Below are 22,806 nucleotides of genomic sequence, written 5' to 3' on the forward strand. Positions count from 1 at the left end.
TGACTGCTAGCAGTTCTGGTGGCCTTAAAATTCAACCTATTCTATTTTAATAGATTTGTTCATGCTCTAAGCAGCACAAAATTTCATGGGAGACTATTAGAAATAGAACAAAGCACTCCGCTTTTAAAACATCTCTGAAAGATCAATTTTAAATGGCTTTGAAAAGTTGAGCATGGCAGAAATGCATCTACTTTTATAGCTGATGCTAAAACCATCTTCTCAGATGCATTGTATTACATACGATTTTGAGATTTCAAAGAAATTGTAAATGATACTGTCAAAGGAACTTCTGCTGCTCCCAAGGACCCAACTTTTATTAAAGACCTATGACTTCCTAAGAGAAAGTAGCTAAATTAAAGTCCAAAATTGGAGTAATTTCATTCATTTTCCTGTTCTTATTTGAGTTAAGGACTTGTGGGTTGACATGCAGCAAAAAAACCAAAACATGTTTTTATACCAAATATTCTATATTTAGTTATACTGGCATGCAGTTATTGATTTTTATTACACCATTAGTATAATAAGTCCAAAGGATTAAAATGGACAAATAATCACTGAAGAAAAAAGTGTTTGGTTATGTATCCAGAAGACCTTGTGGCATAGTTATTTTGTAGCGCAGATTTTAAAATTATTTAGAATTAATTTGTTTCTAGAATTCAGCATTTCCCTCAACTTAATTTACAAAAGCGTCAGGGCTACCAGGTAGATGCTTTGTAATGTAATCACAGAAATGCAAGGCTAGAAGGGAACTCAGTGGGATCTTTGCTGAACATTGTCCTGTACTAAGCAGGGAGTAGATAGACTAAGTTTTACTCCTAAATGCAAGGGATTTTAAAATGTTTTTCCTTAATTTTCTCTTATTAAGCATACTTTACCAGTTAATTTTGCTTTTCAATTTTGTGTAATCACATATACTATACTTGTGTGCATAATATATATCAAAGTATAATGAGCTAACATGAGAATTAAGAGTTATAGATAGTGGAAAATAAGTAGAAGAGATAGAGCTGAACTCTAAGTGTATGTCAGAACAACATTATGGTTAGCAGTATAGGACTATAAAAGCTAGCTCACAGATTTTAAATCTGGCTTACTCAAAAAGTGTGAGAATCTTTATGTGGGCAATGTAGTCATAGTCTCAACCATGTTTTTTGAGTTTTGGTATGAATGCTACATATAGAACAAATTTCCATATCACAAGCACATAATACAAAATATTTTTCTTCACAAATCTTAAATTATGATGCATTTCTTATGTGTCTTATCACCCTAAGAATGGATACCTGAGGATCGAGACAGGGTTCCTTCCCTGTAAAGCAATGCTTTGTTCAAGGACTTTTTACCTTCAAGGCAGGACAAGCTCTGATTTGCAATGTCTGCTGTACAGGAATGTTGGGTGTGTTCCTTTTATTGTGATATGAATGAACAGAAAGCTGTTGTGGAATGCAATTTAACATGTATACTGAAAGATCAAATTAAAGTTGCATGCAATGTAGAAGTAATTTTCATTGTCCTTGACAGCTACACTTTCCAATTGTAAACAGCCATTCCTAGTGTTTAATGTTTGATGAACTTCCTATGAATGTACTGGAGTACATAAACATTTTCTTAAGAATAGCTACCCATTTCCAGTGAGGAAGTTCCTAGAGGGAACTTAAAGAAGCAACTTGTTGTTGCTTAATTTGATTGGGCTTTTATAGGTATTTTAAGTAAAATGAATAATTTAAAAAAATGTCTGCAGAAATGATGTCCTTCAGCTAGGGCTGGCCACATCTCCTGTTGTAGAATAACATACACAAACTTTTTTTATTTAAAACAACTGCACTTGTGTTGACTGTTTATTCCTTGTCAACTACTACCTGACAAGTAAGAACTAAAGCTTTGTGTACAGAAAATTAAAAAAAAAAAAAAAGACTTCTGTAAATCATAAATGTAACAGTGTTTCCTGATTGAATTTTACGTGTGTCTATAACTGTAGTGATTAATAATCACTGTAACTCCATTTGAATTAAGATCTGAGCAAACTGAAAAAAAATTGGACTATGTGTACATGCCCACTGCAATCTGATTCTTGGAATTTCTTTTTGCATTGACTCATTTGTTCTTTTAATAGGAAAACCTAGAAAATTGCATTTAAGTTTATATTCACAAAAAGAAGGTAAAGAGTTTATTTATACCAGCGTTTGAAAAAGCACTTCTTACTCAGCTCTTAACTTGTATATGCATTGTCATGAAATATCCTGCATGAAATATCATGCACACACACAATTCAAGCACAAAACAAAAAACAAGCTACCATAAGAGCTTATGTTTGAAACATAAAGAGGTAATTGAGGATATATTCAGGAAGCCAAAAAGTAATGAAATATTGAAGTAGTTTTAGAAGGGTCTCTGTAGAGTTAACTCCTCAGTGAGAGCAGTATGATGAGAAAACATCACACTTATTAGAAAATACAGCAAGTAATCAATATAGAGTTCTGCCCTGGAAATGGTACAAGACTGACTTTAAATAATGAGATAGATAAGGCAGAGAATAAAATTAAAATGTCCTTAAATATGATGGTGAGTAGTTAGTAAGGAAGAATTGGAAGGAAGGTACTAAGAGAGGGAGGACAGAGCTACTACTTAGGAAAATACTTTGTGTTTTAAAAACTTAACCTTCAGGAATCAGCAGCCATCCCATGTGATGCGAATAGTTAACCACCTGTCATGCACAGAGGTTCTTCAAGGCAGAAGGTGCTGCCAACATCCTCTACAAATGATTCAACCAAACTTGTAGCAAACACTTACAGAAGATGCACATTCCCTCATGTGTTCCATGTGTTGCAATGATTCATTGCAGCTGCTAATTTTTTTAGGACAGTTCTGTGAATGCAAAAATCAAAATGCTATCAGACATGGAGGTTATTATTTCTTAGACATTGAGGGGTTTGCCTGTTTTAGCACCATACTGCAAGCACAAGACACATTTCAGCACTTTCTCCGAAGAAAGATTTTATACGATTGTGGTGAGAAAAATTATATTTCAGTAAATTATTTTGGGACTTCATTTTGCCTATACACAGTCTATTTTAAGTCATTTTCAGCAGATACTTTATCTGTATAAACACACAAACATACAGTTCATACTCTTTAAAATGTGTGTATAGAGGTTAGTTTAGCCCGTGGTCTGAATTGGACTAAATATTTTTATTAAGCATTCAAATTGTACAAGATATAACATTATCCACTGAGTTTTAGGGTTTTAAAGTTGCAGTTATAATCATTCTATGTGCACATCCATGAGGTACATAAACAACCAGGGTAGGATATGAAAGATAGAGTTACCTTTTCTTATGGTATATATATATATATATATATATATATATATAGTTACATGGAGTGGGGAGAGCTCACTGTAAATTTTGTTTAAAGTCTCATTTAGAAGAGAGAAATGTATAAACAAGGAGAGAGTGCTCACTAAAAATTAAGTTTTTGAAAGTAGTTATGATTTAAATATTACTTTGCCACAAGTATACTTACTAGGAACACAAACTCAGGAATAATAAACCTAAAATTAGTTTGTATATCTACAGTAATTTGAAAACAATTAAAAAGACAAATTATTTGAGGAAGGAACTGTAGACTAAAACTGACATACTGATTCCACTTTGAAACTTCTTGTCTTGAAGACAGTCTATGCCATAGCTTGTTCTATACTATTAGATCTGATTCGTCACAGGCTAATTGTGTGCTTTTAAATGCTCTCTGTTCAACTCAGAGAAGTTTAACTTTATAAGGCCATAATTCCAAAATAATGAGGCTGAGCCTTTGTCTACTGAGTCAAAATGTGTCCAAGTCATGAGAGATCTTGCATTACTTTGAGTCTTCTGTCTAGAATCTTATCATTCACTACTACGTATAAAAATTCCTAATGCAAGAAAGTATAGTTGAAAATCCATGACAAAGGTTGAAAGGCATCAAGAATTTACTTCCATTGCAACTAACTGCCTGAATCCGCAAGCTTTTTGTGTTCTAGAGATTGCAGGGATTTGTATACTTCATGGTTTGAGACCTCTGCATTTACCAGAGATGCTGGTGACACAGCTTTCAAGCAGAATTGTTTATACAATTCTTCTGTCTTTAATTAACTGAAAGAATAAATCAGTGAATGAAAGTTCTTACCTAAAAGAATACAAGAATCACTGGATCATTCTGTAGAATAACAAATACTTCCAGTAAAGGAGAAACAGGAGAGAGAAATTTGGTAATTTTGTAGTGCTACTTTGGTGAGACTTACCAGATGCACTGAAAAAATCAGTAACTTCATGCAACTCCATGCAAGACAAATAGTTGTCTGTGTGTATATATTTCCTAGGAATAGCAACCTCTACAACTATTGTGGTGAAATGTATTGGCAATAAAGTCTCCCATATAAGACAGTACTGTGAGCATTAGTTTTCTTCTTTTTGCCTTTTAAATGAATTAGTGTGTATTATTACTGATCATGGAATATTCTGAGTTGGAAGGGACCCACAAGGATCATCAAGTCCAACTCCTAGGCCTGCACAGGACCATTCCCAAGAGATACATGTGATCACAGGACAAAGCAAAATGTATTTTTATACATATGTAAACACAAGTATATATGTACATACACTGAATTATATTTATGATGAGAACTAACTAACCACTAATTTTTTTGAAAATGGCTTCCAGAGATTATTGCTATTGATGGCATCCTCTGAGAGTTAATGAACTTGGTCTATATATGTGTCATCTGCGTCTTCACAAGAGTGTCTCTTACTCGCATGGTGTGTATTTCTAAAGGTGTCAGTGTGCACAGGCTTCAGGCAAAAAGATGCAATTTGTGAGACGAATACTGATGATTAGTGACATCCTGTGCTGTTTCCATCCTGCTAATTTCCTTGAGAACATCTCCCAGTTGTTTCCAGCACAAATAGAATTCCAGGCCTCCCCTGTGGACTGCACAGAAACTCTGTGACAGGCAAAGATAGAAAGGCAAAAATGCGTTCATTTTCCCTTATGATCTTTGTGATCTTTTTCCTATTGGTGGTTATTGAAAGTAGAAATTATGCATGGTTTGGAAAGCAATCCTCAAAGTGCAGCGACAAAAATATGCATCTAGAGTTCAGAAAGCCATTTCTGGCTTTAAGGTGTAAATTGGTTCAAACCCATGCATGGATACTTAGCAAACAAGGTCCTCTGTGAGATAAAAGGAAAACCCTGCATGCATATGAAGAGAAACTGGACAAGCTTTTGATAAGAGGTTGTAGCATACTATAGGAACAGAAAATTTAGGGAGCCTGTGAAAAGCAGAGCTGGAGGCTCAGGAAAGAGGGGGGTATCATCCAGCAGTCTGGTTCTCATGTGCAGTATCTGATTAAATTGAGGAGGGTTGATGCCCCTACCCGGGCATCATTTGACTGGCAGAAGTTACAGCCCTGAAGTGAGGATAGTTGGATGACATGTATGTTTAATTCAGTGCCACTGGAACTTATTTTACCAGACCTACCTACTTAGCAGCCCCATAGTGCTGTGTCTCTCATGCAACCATCCTTGCTGCTGTGACAGTAACTTCAACTAAAGTAGTAAAAAGTGCTGCTGTGGATGGGAACTGTGATGGCCTTCCTGGCTTCCATCTCTTCTATGTGCAATTAAACATCCTTGGTTATTCCCTGGTTTTGGCAGACTAAATTGGTTGTCTGCCTCTGCATATTCTCTTTTTATTTCATTCCTTTGCTAAAGGCACAAGAAGAGGATCCTGGAACTTTATTTCTCTACTTAGGTGTTTGCACACAGGCCCAACTACAGATCATCTCCTCTTCCTTCTACCTTGCAACTTGAACAGGACTAACATTTTGCATAGCAGTGGTGCAGGTTAATGTTGCAGAGAGATGTCTTTAGAAGTGAGATACTCGCAAATGCTTTTTTTGTATTACATACATGCAAGCTAGTGAAAGTTTGTGCTTTTTCAGGTAGGCCAGGATTTCTAGAGGCTTTTCGCACCTATTACTGCATGTACCTGCTGCAGGAGAAAAGAAAGAGCTATTGTTATGCAGAGAAACTTGTGTGTCCTCAGGGCAAACTCCAAAAGAGTTTACTTTCTCTCATAGCTTCAATGATGCCAGTAGGAGGGCTACCTGTGATTACAAAGGAAGAAAACAGCCTTTCTTTATTGTTAGTGTTACAAGCATGTGCATGTACTATAAGTTTCAAGAGCATATCTTTAAATCTAAGCAGGACTTGGAGTCTTCTTGTATAATAATTAAAAAAAAAGGTGGAAGGATATTTCATTAGAAGAAATATGTTATTTCTTTCAAAGTACTGATCCTAGTTGGCTTTCAGAGGAGAGGAGGTTCCTTTGAGGTTTTTTTGTTGGAGAGTCTTTTCTAGTCTGGTTAAACCATACTGATTTTTAATAGTTTCTCTAAACTGTGCCAATTGATGAATGGGTTGTCACTCAGAAACTACTTGACAATGTTTCCTTCAAGACAAGTAATGCAAAAAAAATGGAGATTTCTTTTGTGAGGAAGTAATTATTTTAGACATATTATTCACTACTTGTAAATGTCCTGTCATACCAAGTATTTGACTCACTTGTTTTTGTTTTTCCAATCTTAACTCAGTTATTGCGTTGTTAAACGTGACATTCCTTACTCCTGGCAGCAGCAATTTAACAATATTATTTCTTGCCTCTCCTTTAACCGGAAGAGGGTAGTGTTAGTATGTTGACAGTCCTGTGCTAAGAAATAGGAGCAAAATAAAGGCTTTTCTTAGGTCGTGATAGTGCTTGAGAGCTGATCTTGAGTAGGTTGTAGGTGAGTGCTGTTTTGTTCTAAATTGTTTATCCTTGGAGCAGGTTCAGTTCAAGGAAAGAACAAATGGATAGTGGTACACAGGAAAGGTTATAACATCCAGTCCTACATCCAAATTTATACCTGATATCTGTCTAACATAATTTTGGATTCTTCAGGTAAACTAATAATGAACATCTAATAAAAGTTGGTTGTATTCTTCTCTTACAGAACTTGTGAGACAAGGAATTGTCTTTATGCTCATTTTATAGATTTGATAAGGCTGTGTCACAAGCCTGTATGCTATGAAATGCCTGGTGCCAGAGTAAATCTAAAAATGTTTGTGTTAGCAGCTGTTGTGCTTTTGGTTGTGATGGCTTAGCTGTTGGAGCTCTATGCAGAGAATAATATTGCTGTCCTTTTTCAGAAAGATTGTCTCTTGTTTATGATGCAGTCACATACACAGTCATTCTGACCTGGCAAAGAGATGCAACTTCCAGATGCTTTACAATTTGAAGCTTTGGTCTAAATCCTATGTTCAGGATAACACTGGATATACGTGAGAGGACAAGAAATTAATCACAACTCTTCAAGTTAAGCTACATACTAAATCATACTTTAGGTTTGAACTTCACCTAGACAATTTTAAATTATTTGTTGAAGTTTTTTGTTCAGATCTGCTGCTTCAGTGAGGGTCACATTCTTATTCGATTTATAATAGTGTCCTAGCCTTTTCCCTTTGAGAGAGAGGTTAGACAGATTTGTTTAATAGTAACTTTGATTCCTTTAATTCCTTTAATAAGGCCAACTAACATTGTGAGCACCATAAAATGCATTTTAATCCCTGAATTTTTTCTGTGGTAGTGTTGTTATGTGTGATGTTCAGGGCTGGATAGTCTTGTAATGTTAGGTTTTATATTATTTCCATCCATTTTTCCTTGCCCATATCTTAAACTGTTGTCTAAATGTTGTCTATTGGCCTGTCTTCTACGTTTGTAAACAACTTAGGGGATTTCTATAAGGTATTTGTTTTGACAGAGTGACCTGCATGTACAGAAATACAGTATAAACAGACCTAACAAAAATTCTGTTTGATCCAATACTAATTGTCATTCTTGGCTGTTCTACAGGCCAGCAGAAGCCCTATGTTTTCTGCTCTGGTTTTCATTCTGAATCATTTTAACTAACAGTAAAAATGCAACTGTTTGGCTCCATTTTGGTTTTAAACATATTTATTCTTATTAAAGTAAATTGAAATTGTTTCCGGGGCAGAAAAATAGAAACCACAGAATGTTTTTTTACTAGAGGGATCACATTAAAATACAGAACTTGTTGATGTATTTGTCAGATCTATCTTGACAGAAATTGTTCATGCTCAGGGAAACAAAAACAAAAAAGGTGATCTCAAGCCTAAAACATTGGTAATAATTAAGAATATACTTCTATGACAGAAAAAGTATTTACTGTCAATTAGTATTTATTGTAGAAGAGCTTAAAGAACATCACTTCCCAAAAAATGGTCTCTGTCAGGAAAGTTATTTTGCGTTAACTACTATATTTGGAAAGCAGAAGTGTCTGCTGTCTTGTGTTATGTCTCCCCTGTCAGATAAATAAATATCTGTTATATCAAAGCTGATTATTTGCTAGCTGACCTGTTAGGGGAAACATACAGTTCTGTGAAGGTGATGCCAGATATACAATAGATGTACAGTTGACAAATGACTACTACATTATAAGATCATCTTCATTGTCTCCATCAGCATTGTGTAGCAAAACAGAGATGGTCAGTGCCCCTCCTGTGAGGCTTTCACACCATCATTCTGCAGTGAAATTGCATCTCTGGCACCTACTGAGTACTGATGTTGGCAGCACTGCACCGGGAGTGGCTTGGAAACATCAGTTTGGGTCAGGCATGCAAGTGGAGGTGGGGGTCTGAGTAGGACTGTCAAGAGAGATGTAGATTAAATTAAAATAAGAGTGATGAACCTGCTGTAAAGTGAATGGAAGCTCCATTTAAGGAGCATTTCAACGTTTTGAAGTTGCAGATATGATGCTACATTTCAGAGTTACACAAAAGTGACGTATTTGCTTGTTCTAAAAGGTATGTACCATTAATGAAGTCGAATTTTAATTTCTTGCATTAGGTCATTTCTCCTGTTTTCTATTCTGAGAGTAAAACTTTACTATATGTGTAAATATTGCCTACAGAAGACAAACAAAGAGAAAGCTGAGTGTAATTATAAATTGTATAAAATTCCGATATATAATTTTAGTAAAAGAAAGGAGTACTGTTTATGCTGCACTGGATGTTCTGTCCAAAAAATTAAAAATATAAAATAATTACTACCTATTAGCAAGTTAAAACAATGTAAAGTATAATTGGAATTAGCACTTATATAAAACAATTCATTGAGATTTCATAAAGGTTGTTATGTCATAATATAATTTACAGCATTTATAGCTTTATGATATCAGCTATCTTTCTAATCTTTGGTACATTGTAACTGTAATTTAGGTTTACTAACTTTAAAGATTATTGGGAAAAACATTCTTAATCTTGAGATTTTAATGACTTTATTCCAAAACATTCATCTTCCAAGTTGTGTAATATTACTGCTTCAGTTACTTTTTCTTCACATTTTTGTGTGCTGTGAGAATGATTAGGAAGTGATGGCAACTTTAATTGTATTACCACTGTGCAATGATTCACCATATCTTAGTATCATTCTAGCTCAGGCAAATGTCAGTTGAATCCAGAGTACCATAAATTGATGGGTTACTTGCTATAAATGTAATGCTTGGTGTGCGTGTTTTAAGGTGTGAATATAGAAATAGATTCTAGACCAATGCATTTTTATCTGGGATCCAACAGGTTTTAATCCCAGTAGCAGTGAGACACTGAAGTAATTTCTTCAGCTGGAAACAAAATAGAAGATTGGTTTTGGTTTTTTTTCTTCTGTCAGGTGCTAGTTCTACCATGTGATTCTACCACTGATTTTGTTTTTCACCTTGGCAAAACCCTACACCTTCAAACCAGGAAATGTGACTGTTGCAAATACATCATCATGCAGAAAAACAGGAAGAAAAATTCTGGAATGTTTCTTTTTTTGACCATCTGAATTACCGTGTCACATCACTGTTTTGAAGCTTGCTGAGCAGCATATTTTGCTAAGAGCAGCTATTTAAATTATAGACCAGAATCTGTTGCTTTATTATCATAACCTAATAGATGGATCAGCATGTTACTATTTTTAATGTGGGTAATGGATGGAAGAGGAAGAGAAATATTTAAATGTTTTGAAACCTCCAGAATGGGAAACAACTTCTTCACTAACTCTATTGGAAATGATTAGCAAGATGAAAATATGGTAAAGTTAATAGTAGCAGCCCACTAGACCTACATTTTGTATTATTTTTGCAGGACTCACAGTTAAAAAGCAGCACAAATCATTCTAGTGATTGCATTTCTTGAAGTTAGAGAGAGAAAAAGCTTGAAGCAAAAAACAGGAAGGCCATGATGGTTACTTGCATTTGCTGCTATTTCAGACACACTTTTAGCTGAAACCAAAAATGCATATATATTAGTATTGAGGGGACAAAAGAAGAAAATATTATTATTGATATGTCATGTATCACAGCCATATGTGTTTTAGAAAACTGTTGTTTAGTGTGTAGTGTTGCAAGGATTATTTTCTAATTTTTTTTCCAGCATAACTCTTAAATTTCTCATAAATTTCCCTGATCATTTCGAAAAGGTAAATGACTATCATTGATCTGACACTATAGATGGAAAAAATTATAGTATATATACACCTTACAGTACTGAGAGTGCCATTTTGACACTAAGTGATACGAGGATTTTTAAAAATATATATATATATGTATAAACACACATATTTTTGTCCTTCCCATCCCCTAAATCAGCAGTATGTTCAAATTTTTCTTCATCTTTCTTACATGATGCAGGTGAATTGCTCTAGTGTAGTACTATGGACATGATTTCTGTAGTGAAGTCTGTATATAAAAGCCTAAAGGAATTCACGGTACTGCAAAAGCAGCTTCCCACTTAGTCTTCCCTTCCTGCCTGTTTTTATTCTTTTGAAAGTACAAACCAATGCATAATTTTGAAATGGATTGTAAAGTGAGCAAAAAGAAAAGCCTCACTTCGCTTGAATTTTCTATGACTAAGTACTACTGATTCAGTGAGTTTGTCAGTGAGATTTGTGCTGTGGGAAAGTACATAGACTTTTTCAGTACTCAATTTCAGCATTTAAGTACTTTTGAGTACTTTTGGAACATTATTTTAGTTATGCTAGATGTTGTTATTACTCTGTTCATTATTGTTTAACCAGACATGTAATTCTTAGCACTGTACAAAACACAACTGGTGCACTTTTTTTATCTATAGATGAGAACAAGAATATTTGCTGTCTTTGTACTAGGGTATGTTCATGTTTTACGTTGAAGGACAAGAAGACAAAAATTGTAGCTAAGTTTCCGAGGAAAGGCAGAATGTGAAATGTGTCAGATTTCTAGAGGGTTACAGTAATTGCCTGTAGTGGGGCCACATTTTCAAATCACTCTTTGTTCTATTTCTTAAGTCCCGTCAGTCACTCGCTGAACATTTTCAAAGGACAGGTGTAGTGGCATGCTAGCTGCAATGCTACAAATATAAGAAGCAGAAAAACTGTGTAGAAGAAGTTTGTTTACAATTATTGCTAAAGAATAATAAGGTACTTTCTGACTCTTGTCATTTGTCTTATTCAATAAACTGTACTTTGGAAAAAGCTAGCCATTTATAAACTTTCCCAGCTATGTAACTCCATAAAATATAGCACTTTGTCAAAGCAGATCCATTAACCCTCTGACTGGTGCTCTTTTGGCTTTGATTGCAGCACCACACAGAAGCACCTAGCCCATCCTTGCTACCCCCATCAGCTTTACCATTAGATGTGTTAAACAATGCCGTTGCTGGATTTAGTACTGTGGAAGACCTTATCCGGTATCTTGAACCAGATCGGTGGCAACTGGATTTGGAGGATTTGTACAGGCCAACGTGGCAACTTCTTGGAAAAGCGTACATTCATGGGAGGAAATCAAGAGGTAAATTACTCTTCTTTCTGGTCTTGCAGCTTTCTACGTGTATCATTTCTTTATAAAGAAACAGTAATTAAGAGCATTCTTCACCTTAAGTTTTAGTTCCAAGAAAAGAATATGTTAGAAACACAGCAGTTATCGTTGTTAGCTGTTCTCACCATTGTATTATTTGAGAAATGACAATGACTAAACTCAAAACTTAAAGGAATTTAGCAGGATAAAACAGCAAATGGGGATAAAAAATAAGGAAACAAACAAGGTAGTTTCCTATAGGGAACCTGGGAGATCTTTATTTCCACAAAGTAACAGGGCATCTTGATGGGGTAACATAATCGAACTTTGTGGGTTTATTTTATTATAGAGGGCAAAACTTTATTTTTTGTTTGGCATTGGTAATTTCTTACTATATTGTGTGAACGAGTGGTTTATATCCTTAGAATTTTTCCAGTCTCTACACGAAATAAATTGAGAGCAATTACCTAAATGTCTCTCTTTGATGATATCTTATGAAATCCCTGTGTCCAGGTCTGGTTTGTCATGCAGTTGTCAACTTCATCAGTTGTAAAGTAGGTTATGTTTTCAAAACTTGTAGAGCTATTGTTCAGCAAGACATTTTCTTCCATCTGCTTTTGACACTCATGGATTTCCTACCACATATCATCCAGATGCTACCCACTATTTCATGTTTATGGATTCTGTGTGGATGGATAGCATGCAGGCAATACCGCTTTCCTTACCCACCATACAGCATGAAAACATATGAGCAAAACTGAATACACTTCTCTGTTGACAGATGTAGACTAGATTATCATCTGATCAGCAAGAAAAGAGAAGAAGTAAAACCTTTCATAACTCAAATTTAAGATTTTGACAGCTCATTCTTGGATCAGAGCCTAGAGATCAACCTTTGTACTCTACCTGCGTTGCTACAGCTGTGCACACAGCAGCTAAATCAAGAACCAGAGAGGAGGAAATACCTTTAAAAGCTCTCAGCAATGGACCATACCTCTCAGATAGTCATTTAACACTTCCTTAATTAAAGAGATTCGGTATTTGCCAAATGTATGTACTAAGCATACAATAAGTGGGAGAAAAACAAAATGTAGCTTGTGAAAACTTACATAAACTAAAATGCAGGTGTTGGATAACATCTGTATAGACAAAAGCAACTCCTTGCAAGACATATCTTAGAAAGAAACTATCAGAGTAAATCTTTTAAAGACTTCTAATTAGATGCTAAAATAGATTTTTCCACTGAATAAACATAGCATGGTATTGCCACATTTATCTTAAAGAGACCACCCTCAGACTGCATTATGGAGTCTGTAATGTAATAGCCTGAGGTGAAAAATTTGTCCAGTTGAGATGACATAGTATTAACTGTTAGGTCTATTCAAGAGAGAGAAAAAGCAAACCTTTTTTTTTTTTTTTTCCCTCCCCCGTGTTATTCCCTCAAGTAGTATGTTTGCTGTATTTCAAAAACTTTTAAGAAATGTTTGGGAGAAGTGCATGCCCTAAAATTTTTGGGTTTTCTCAAACTCTTTGATTCTATGATTAGATCAGTTTCATTTTTGCAATGTTTCAATGGAAAAGCTAAATTACTGTCCTGCTTTCATGAACATGTAATTAAAAGTGAATGTTACTTTAGTAGAGAAGTGTCCTCTACTCCTACTTAATAACTTGTATGAAAAAGGCTATATTTAGACAACCTAAATTCCACAGAACTGCCTCTGATGTTTTCTCTGGATAAAATGTGTCCAGAAACTTCTAACCAGGAACAAAGACACACCAATTCAGAGGCTTTGATGTCTAAATATAGTCCTGAATTCTTTTATAATATTAAGCATACTTAAAAATAAAATATATTTTGCTCTACAAAAAACTTATCCCATTGCTTCCCACTGAAATCTATAATCATTAGATCATATTCTGAAGCCTACTCGAAGAGGAAAAATAGTCACAGTCCAACCATTGTCCTTAGCAAATGCTTTTTTCATATAGTTATGTGATTATTTTATTTTTTTTTTACTTCTTGTTTGGGATTTTGTAGCAACTCCTGTTGTAGAAGCCAGTAAAAAACTTAACACTCCCAGGAACATCTCCAAAGTGCTTAGGAATGAAAACCATCCTGCTGCTATCTGTGCTCACACACAAGTGCCCCAACCAGAATTTAGTTTGTTTCCTTGACTTTGAGAACAGCATCCAGCTGGAAAAATGTTTTGGGAAAGAAGTTTCCCGAGGGACTCAATACATGTCCCAGAAGATGCCAGATCATTGCATTGCCAATTGCAGAACACAGTTAATTTCAGGCTGATGTGAACATGGATTAGTTCAGTTGTATGTGCCAGTGATGTACACTTTACTGTAGACCTACCTATATCTACATTTTTTTCCTCCCTTTTTTTCCTTCTCGCTTTATTTTTATTTTAGTGTTTCTCATTTATATGCTACTGCAGAGCCTTGTATTCCTCCTGAACTAGTGCTAGACAAAGGAACTCTGACTGTTGTGTCAGACATGATACATGAGTGGAAGCCAAGTTGAAGGAGTGTTTAAATGTTCACATTATAACAGGTACTGTAACTCAGTGCACTTGGGAAATCCACATAACCTTTTATTGTGGTTAAGTAAACACTTTTAAGGGAATATATACATTCTCTCATCTAGCTTCATGCCCACAGTGTGTTAAAATAAATTTTGAACAGACAGCTACTCTTTGAAAAAATAACAGCTTCATTCACACACTTCAAAGAAGTGATTATATAAGCACTAGATAAATTTGCCACAGACCTTTTAATGAAATTGAATTACATAAGGTAGGGCAAGGGTTCATTGTGAAGTATCATAGCAATATACCTTAATACATTTTAAAGCATGAAAATCAAACATGACATTTGTTCATCTCTCCTGAAGCCTGTTGTAACAGTATGGCATACTGAAATATATCTGCTAAGAGCTGACTTCATGCTCTTCCACAGAACCCTTTTAAAATTCATGTCTGCATGTCTGAGAGGTTCAGTTCAAATTCATTTCAATTTTGTGACAGAATGTGTAACACTCTGCTTATTTTAGTGCATTGCCCTTTTCTCTGTGTTATAACTACAGCTAGCACTGGGAAATTGGTGCATTCCACTGGGGGCTGCCAGAAGGCAGGCATCTCTTTCCCACTGGTTGGTGGACTTGCAGGAAGAGCTGTCAGTGCTCAGCTTCCACTTTCAATGTCTCATGGTGAAGGGCTGAGCAGCATGTAGGCTTAGCTTCTTTAAATTCACAGTTCCAAGCATATCAGTCTCTGCAGAAACAAGCTACCAGTAGAAAGTATTAGCAGAACAAGCATTTCTCACATCGTGCTTTAGGCATTTTATCCTCCTTCAGACAGTTCAGTTATTATATGTTTAAAAATGTAACATAAGAAAGAAGTACTCCATTCCTGTGTATAGTCCTTGATTAATGGAGGTAGACATGTCCACCCTCTAAATGATTCAGCCTAGAGCTATTAGCTGATCAGAAGAGCTTAAATAATTTCTGATTTCTCACAGTGAATCTCTCCCCCGGAAGTTTTGTCCCTCTTGTCCTTTGCTCCCTTCTCCAAGGAATGCTCTTGCAGTGTGGGAGGCAGGCTGGTGTCCTATCAGTAACCGTATTGGAGTTAGTATACACTCCCCCCTCTTAAAAATCAGTTTGTTTATTTAGGAACCTGTGTTAACCTGATAGTGATGGAATGAAGTGCCGCAGCTTGGCATTCACTGTAAGTGCAAGGAGAGAAAGGCTTTAGCATGTTTAACTGACCTTTTGCAATTAATCCTTACTTATGGATGCCAATATATGGATATGGTCTGCAGAAGAACTGTTCGAAGAAGCGTGGACTAAAATTCCTTCACAAAGATCTGCTCCTGGGATTGTACCAATGAGCATTTCTACTAGCAGCTTCTAAATTCTCCTTGTTTCTTATGTGTTTAAATAAAATTAAGAAGTGTTATCTTGCCTTGATAGGCTGAAGTTCTCCTTGATGACCTCTAGAGACTCTTTATATAGTAAGTAGAGAGGAAAAAAAGGTATTTCTCTAGAAGATGATTAAGATCAAAAACTTGTTTTAGCTTTATTGCATATCTTTTGATTTATGAATGGATAACAACAAATAGAAAGTATTTTTAAAAGTAATATCAATGCACTGCGATATTTTCCCCCTGATTTCTTTTTGATTTAGCTCAAAACCAGTTGATTAAAGATCTTTTCCACTTTGTTTGAGGCTTCTGTTTCAACCATCTGAGTAGCCACGTCATCATCGGGTTTTCTTTTTCTATTTTTCTTTTTTTTTACCAGAGAAAGTATCCCTGTGAATTAGACATTACTTCTGCTCTTTAATGATAGGTTTGGAGAAAAACAGTTCAGACAAAATATCCCAGATCATGGTTATTATCGTGACTTTTCTGAAATAAATCAATTTACATTGCTTTTCACTTTTTTTTTTCAGTGTTTCTCTTTTTTTTTTTCTTTCAATTTTAACTGCTTCTTTCAAGGCCTGTTATTTCTTGACTGTGCAGCTAAGGTGAACCTAAAGGAGCATGTCCTGTTTCAGAGCTTTTCATGAGCTTGCTGTTCAACCACTGACATAGTAAAATTTACTGTGATACAGTAGAACCAGTTTATAGGGAAACTGGTTCCAAATATTAATGTCTTTAACTTGCACTTCAAGTTAGGTGCTTACAAGGAGGAACTTTTTTTTAAGACACATTAAGAGAAAATAAAACCTAGAGAAACAACAGAAATTCACATATATGCTGCTGTGAAGGAGGAGGGGAAAATGGAGCCTACTAATAGTTACATAGGTACACAGTCTTGTTCACTTATTTATTCTGTGCAAAATTCACTGATGATGACAACTTCTTGAAGTTCTTAGTCCAAAAATTCTGCTTAGATATAAATGGTTTGATTCTTTCTTGTACTTACATCACCCTTGCAAAGAAGCAATAATTGAAATTTTATCAAGTTTGAATGCTTTATGCAAATGAGTTAAAACACCTTTGAAATTTTGCAGGATTCTGATTGCTGTGTACTTGTCCAATCCAAAATGATTATAGAATAGCAACACTAGAGCTCAGAGTATTAGTATGAACAAAAAGAATTCCATTAAGGTTGATTTTATAAAATATATACTGGAACATAGTAGCCAAAGCTTGCTTTGTTTAATTTGAGCCAACTTTGCCAGTTGGCAATTATAAAATAATTGGTGACTATTACTATGCAGCGATCATTCCATTTAGGTTTCATGGTATTCATATAACTGCAGTATTATACTTTTGTGCTGAACCTGTACCGCCTGCACAAAAGTGAACCTTCCTCAGGGGTTCTCCACTGCTGAAGTTGGTTTACTACCAATGAACTTGGATTGTGAATCAGAAAAGCATCAGTTTCTTTGTCTTTTTGCAGTGGTTGATCTCAACCTCCTAAAGGAGGAGGTGCGGCTGTATAGTTGTACTCCTCGCAACTTCTCAGTGTCACTGAGGGAGGAGCTGAAGCGAACTGACACCATCTTCTGGCCATTGTGTCTCCTGGTTAAACGTTGTGGTGGAAACTGTGCCTGTTGTCAACAGAACTGCAATGAGTGCCAATGTGTGCCAACAAAAGTCACCAAAAAATACCATGAGGTACACGCCTTTTTTACATTTGCATGTTTGGAAATACTGAAAGCCAATTAAGGACTTTGTTTTTACTAAAGGAATGCACCAATATTAATTCTAAAATATTTTATGTATTATCAGTGTAAGTACATTTTTTAGCATTTTAATTAGGTATTAAATTGAAAAAAGTAGTATCTGCTTGTTAAAATACTATTCTGTGCAACTATTAATTCGTTTCTGAGATATTTGTTTACTAGTGCAGTTCAAACACATTACAACCATACCTTTTGTTCTGCTTTCTCTAGTGATAGATGCCAGCTTTATGGAGAAATGGATATTTGTCCATTTCCATTACTATAAATCTATAACTACAATTACTTATTATAGAATTATCCAATTGGGTAATTCTACTATTAGGTCTTAAATAGGTAGAAATCTGAAACTGCAAGACTCTTCTTTGGTATAGCAACATGATTTAATCATGTTCAACAAGATTTAATCAATTTTATAAAGGGCTTGAGGTAAAAGAAAAAATAGTAATAAGGAGGTAGAATTAATGAAGAATTTTTTTTTAATATGCTTCCTGTCATCCAGTGTGTTTCGAGTGCAATCTAGCTCATAGCCTAGGTGTGTGATGAAACACCTGCTCTTTTCTTGATGCTTGACTTCTTCCCCTTCAGGTTCTTCAGCTGAAACCAAGGATTGGTGTCCGGGGATTGCATAAATCATTGACAGATGTACCCTTGGAACACCACGAGGAGTGTGACTGTGTTTGCAAAGGGAATACTGAAGGATAAACATGATTTAATTGTGCTGTTTTCTTTCAAAGCACATTCAATCAGTGGCTGATTCTATTATGGGGCTTGTGCATTATCTCCTTCTGTAATCTCAGTTGTTTGCTTTGGGGATCTTCCATCTTCAAGATTTACAGTGATCTCTAAAAACAGGAGAAGCCAAACTGGGATTATATGTTGTGTGACAGCTCTGTTTGGAGGCCCAGTGAAAGGATGGGAGAAAGGCATCAATGAGGGATTTAAAATATATGTATTGTTGTTATCCCCACAATTTTCTTGACAATACATGGATTTATAATTTAGGAGTAGAAATAGAGTTAGAAGGCTGACATCATGGAGACTTGATTCTGCTGGCCATCTCATTTCTACAGCTCCAGTGCACCTGGCCTCTGGTTGAAAACACCTGACATCTTTCTTTCTGTGTTCAGCTATGCCTACGTACTCTAAATCAAAGCGTTCTCTGTTGTATAAACTTGGGCTAAAACAGACTGTCTTGCTCCGAATTATACTTAATTTCTCTAATGCTGGTAGGAAGGACTGGATTTTTCCATGCACTCTAGTAAAGCTCCTGCCTTTTAGAAGGAAGACTGGACAATAACATGATCTAAGGAAGAAAACATTGAAAAGAACATCGCCTTTATTCTTAGTATAATAGCTGATGATTTTTGGTTGGTTTGTTTGTTATTTTTTTATTGTGTACATTTTTATATTCTCCTTTTGACAGTATAACTATTTGCTTTTCTAAACTTGTTAAATATATCTATTTTTACCAAAGGTATTTAATATTCTTTTTTTTATTACAACCTAGATCAACTATTTTTTAGCTTTGTGAGACTTTAAAGCCAGATATGTACAGCTGGAGGAACAGAGATGTGGTTATAGTGGGAAAGAAACGTGATCTCATTTCAGTTTGTTTCTGCATAGTGAAAAAATACAGTTTTTTACCTGGATGCACCATAATAATAGAGATGTGTGGATGAAGCTCTAAGCTTGCTCACTCCATGAGACTAAAAATATGAGGGACAGACATTACTATAAGCGGTTTCAGAAGCTGACTTTAAAGATTCCCTCTCTCTATACTGGCCTTTGTTCAGGTAGAAAAGAAATGAGCATAGATGGATGCATTCTGGCTTGTTTAACTTTAATTTCTTAAAGTAGAAGAAAAGAAACCGGTAAGAAAAGAAACCAGTGGCTTGTAGCCTTCATGATGCATCAATGTCATGGGAAGGCAGCCTTGTTAATGTTGAAGTGTATGGTTTTCCATTGACAGTTATAGCTGTTTGAGTACTGTTCACTCACAGGAACATAACACTCTGCATAGTTTGATGAACTATGGTATTGTTCTTCTGTATGTATATTCTTTAACCAATACACTTATCCCACCCTATGCAAATTGAAAAGGCAACAGTAAAGTATTTTGCTTGTAAAATGCTTTAACATTATACCTAGTTTATTTTTTTGACTATTGGATTTTCAGATTGTAATGAATCACAAAATAAAGTAATAATGCTAATTTTGGGAGAATAAATGTTTCAGTGTGGCTGCATATTTGTATCTGTTCAATGTGCAAAGTTAAGATGGTGATTTTCTCCTTATTGTTTTGAAAGTCAGCTCTGAAAACAGAAGTCTTCTGTTACCAAGACTTTCACTTGTTTTAATAATTCTGCATTAGTGTAAATCCACAAGAAGAAAAAGAGGAGAAATGAATGTGATGCTATTTGTATAAACATTCAAAATATTCAAAAGTGTGGGGATGTGAAGCCATCAAATTGAAATAACATCTTCTGCTATTGTTTCCATTGTGAAAATGGATTCTGATGTAAATTTGGCTTTATGCAAGTTAGTATGGCGTTTTGATACCAGTTCTGGAAAATTCTCTTCTGATTCTGTCCCCACGCTCAAACTCTTACTCAATAAGAAAAGTATCTGGTGTAAATGTGACGTATAATTATCCAGTCTGAATATTAACCCTGTATCAGAATGCAGAATTATGGTCACACAAGAAACCTGCTGTGCTTGAATTTTGAGTATTTGAGTGTTTTGCAGGGATGTTGGTGATTTTATTTTTTTTGCATTAATATTATCCCTTTTTTGTGATTTAAAGAGCTCTTGAACAGCAAGTTGAGATAGAAACAGAAATCATAGCCTCTGGCATCATAATTCAGCAGAAGAGTCAAAAAATATAATTCCATTACAGAAATTTCTACTGTAAAAAGTGCAGGAGGTGTCATCCTCTCTGTAGACTTGATAGAAGAAAAGACAGGACTCTCCGTTTGATGGGGAGTTTCAGGAGCCATATGGGGTATGGAAGGTAATGATCTCCAAATGTCACAAGTATTTCTTGTATTGCCCCCCTTTGGCTCACTTTTTTCCTTGCCAATTTCTTTCACCAATTTACTTCCCAACTGCTTGCTATGGACCTATGTGTGAGCTCATTATCCTTTTACTCTATATCTCCCTTCACAGTGCTGTCTTCCTCATCTGAATCCAAAATCACATCCCTTCTGTTTGCCATTCTCTTACCAAACATCGTTAAGCTCTATGCCTAATCTTTATGTCAGGTTTTTCAGAGGAGAGTGTTGATCTTACATCTTTGTGGAGATTTTTAAAAATTTGTTGCTGTCTATTTTAAGCCATGAGTTTCTGAATTGCATTAGTGTAAGCATCACTGTTTGGGAATAAAGGGATAAATCGTTATTTCCAGTGGGTCTAAACTGTGGAAATAACTGAGTAGAATAAAGTAGCTCCTGTAAACAGACAAAATCCTAATAGCATAGGCTGCATTTTGTAAGTTTTATCCTATGCCCAATAAATGTCTTCAGTTGAAAGTAATTATTACCCCCAGAGGAGTAGATGGGGGAAGTTGACAACTGATTTTGAACCTTGTTTTTATGGATTCTGTAGATATTCACATTTCTGGAACTGTCTTTTCAGCTGTGGCCAACATGAGAATCATGTGGAGAAGCACCAAAACTTTACTCACCAAGGGCATTAACTGCAGATCTCTTGGCTCTTAAACTCATTTAAGTTTCCTTGCTCTTTTTCTGCCTAGTTGCACAGGCTCACAGCTCCTTTTCAGAAGAGGAGAAAAAAGTGTCTGGAGGTAAAGACAGACAGAAGCATAAAGCTTTGTCATCTAGTAGCTAGTGCATCAGCTAATGCAAGCTGTTACCTGATTTCCTTTCTAACAAAGGACTGTGTTGAAACTTAAAAATTTGCAATTCAGATGCTAGCTGCTTAAATAGTCTCATTTTGATTACACCAAACTCTGGAAATAAAAATTGTAAACATTTATTTTCTGTTTGACTTTTGAAGATACAGTAATAGTGCTACTGTTCGAAACTCTCTCACAAAACCTCACGCAAAAATGCTAAAGAATCGTGGTTGTAAGACTCATTCAAACCAAGCAATGAAGCTAAGTAGACCAAGTTAAATTTCTGATTCTGTTAGTGATATGATGTTTAAATTACTTCGAGATTGCCCTTTACATGTTTTTTGCGTGGGATGCTTTATCAGACAATTCGCCTTTGAAAGTCCTTTCATGCACCTTTTAAAACCAGGGACAGTGGTTTTGTTTGCCAAAATCACAGTGTAAAAATATGTCTATGTATTTCAGCATAAATTGGACAAACTTTTCAGAGAAAGCAGTTTGCCTAATGCCTCACTTGAATTCCCCTACATTGTTGAAAGAAAAATAAAATTACAACTCAGTCGTGGGAGAAAGTTGACACGTTTTGCAAGTGTGATAGAACATAAGCTAGATTCCTGCTCTGAATCTTGCTCTATGTCAGTCTTCATTGACCTAGTCTGTCTTCATCAAGTATAGAGTCAAAGTCCAGCCTCCCAGCTGAGGCAGCTCTGTTAGGTGCAAAAGGTTCATCAGTGTGAATACCCCATATATGGGCCTGTTTGCTGAAAAAAAATATCTCTTTCTCAAAGAAGAGTCTCCAGGAATTCTGTAGTCTGGAAGGGCTTTCTGTATAGCTGATTTGGCAAGCTTTTATTTTGCCTAATGAAGTAAAGACAGAAGTGCCAGTTTGACTCAAGCCCATGCTGCCTCCTTCAGATTCTGCTACACTGAAGACAGATCCAAACCAGCTTGGGTCTGGTGTCAGTCCTGTTCAGAGTGAGTGATAAGGCACATCTTGGTAAACTTACTTTTCTTTCACTGTGCAGAATTCCAGTACATTAATAAGGTTGGCAAGAAAACTTGTTCATTTGTCTTTGTCCTGCTTCACTTATATCTGTGGGGTGGGCCTTGGGATCTCAGACAGCATCTACATGAAACTCATTAAGAGAGAAGGTCAGTGAAGGCCACGATGTTTAGAGTTCTCTTTTGAAAAACAGCATCACAGAGTGATCAAAACAATTAGCAACTTTGAGAATCAAAAGATAGTAAAATTAAATTCACTACTTTGTTCAAAAGACTTCATTTAGAGTCTGACAACTATTTAAGCTTTGATTTCACTCTTTTTGAGATTTTCCACAATTTTGGAAGA

General features: G+C 35.5%; 1 protein-coding gene across 1 annotated transcript in view; it reads left to right on the plus strand.

Annotated features, from left to right (window-relative positions):
- The window catches only part of PDGFC (platelet derived growth factor C), a 123,620-nt gene extending 103,785 nt beyond the window's left edge, over positions 1 to 19,835 (plus strand). The window contains exons 4-6 of the mRNA XM_027636180.1: positions 11,693 to 11,900; positions 17,323 to 17,540; positions 18,194 to 19,835. Coding sequence (XP_027491981.1) covers positions 11,693 to 11,900; positions 17,323 to 17,540; positions 18,194 to 18,310 — 543 coding nt within the window. The 3' untranslated portion in view covers positions 18,311 to 19,835. The remainder of the gene's footprint in view (positions 1 to 11,692; positions 11,901 to 17,322; positions 17,541 to 18,193) is intronic.
- The last annotated feature ends 2,971 nt before the right edge of the window (positions 19,836 to 22,806 follow it).

This window comes from Corapipo altera, unplaced genomic scaffold, assembly GCF_003945725.1.
Source record: "Corapipo altera isolate COAL_440 unplaced genomic scaffold, ASM394572v1 22b, whole genome shotgun sequence".
Lineage (NCBI taxonomy): Eukaryota > Metazoa > Chordata > Aves > Passeriformes > Pipridae > Corapipo > Corapipo altera.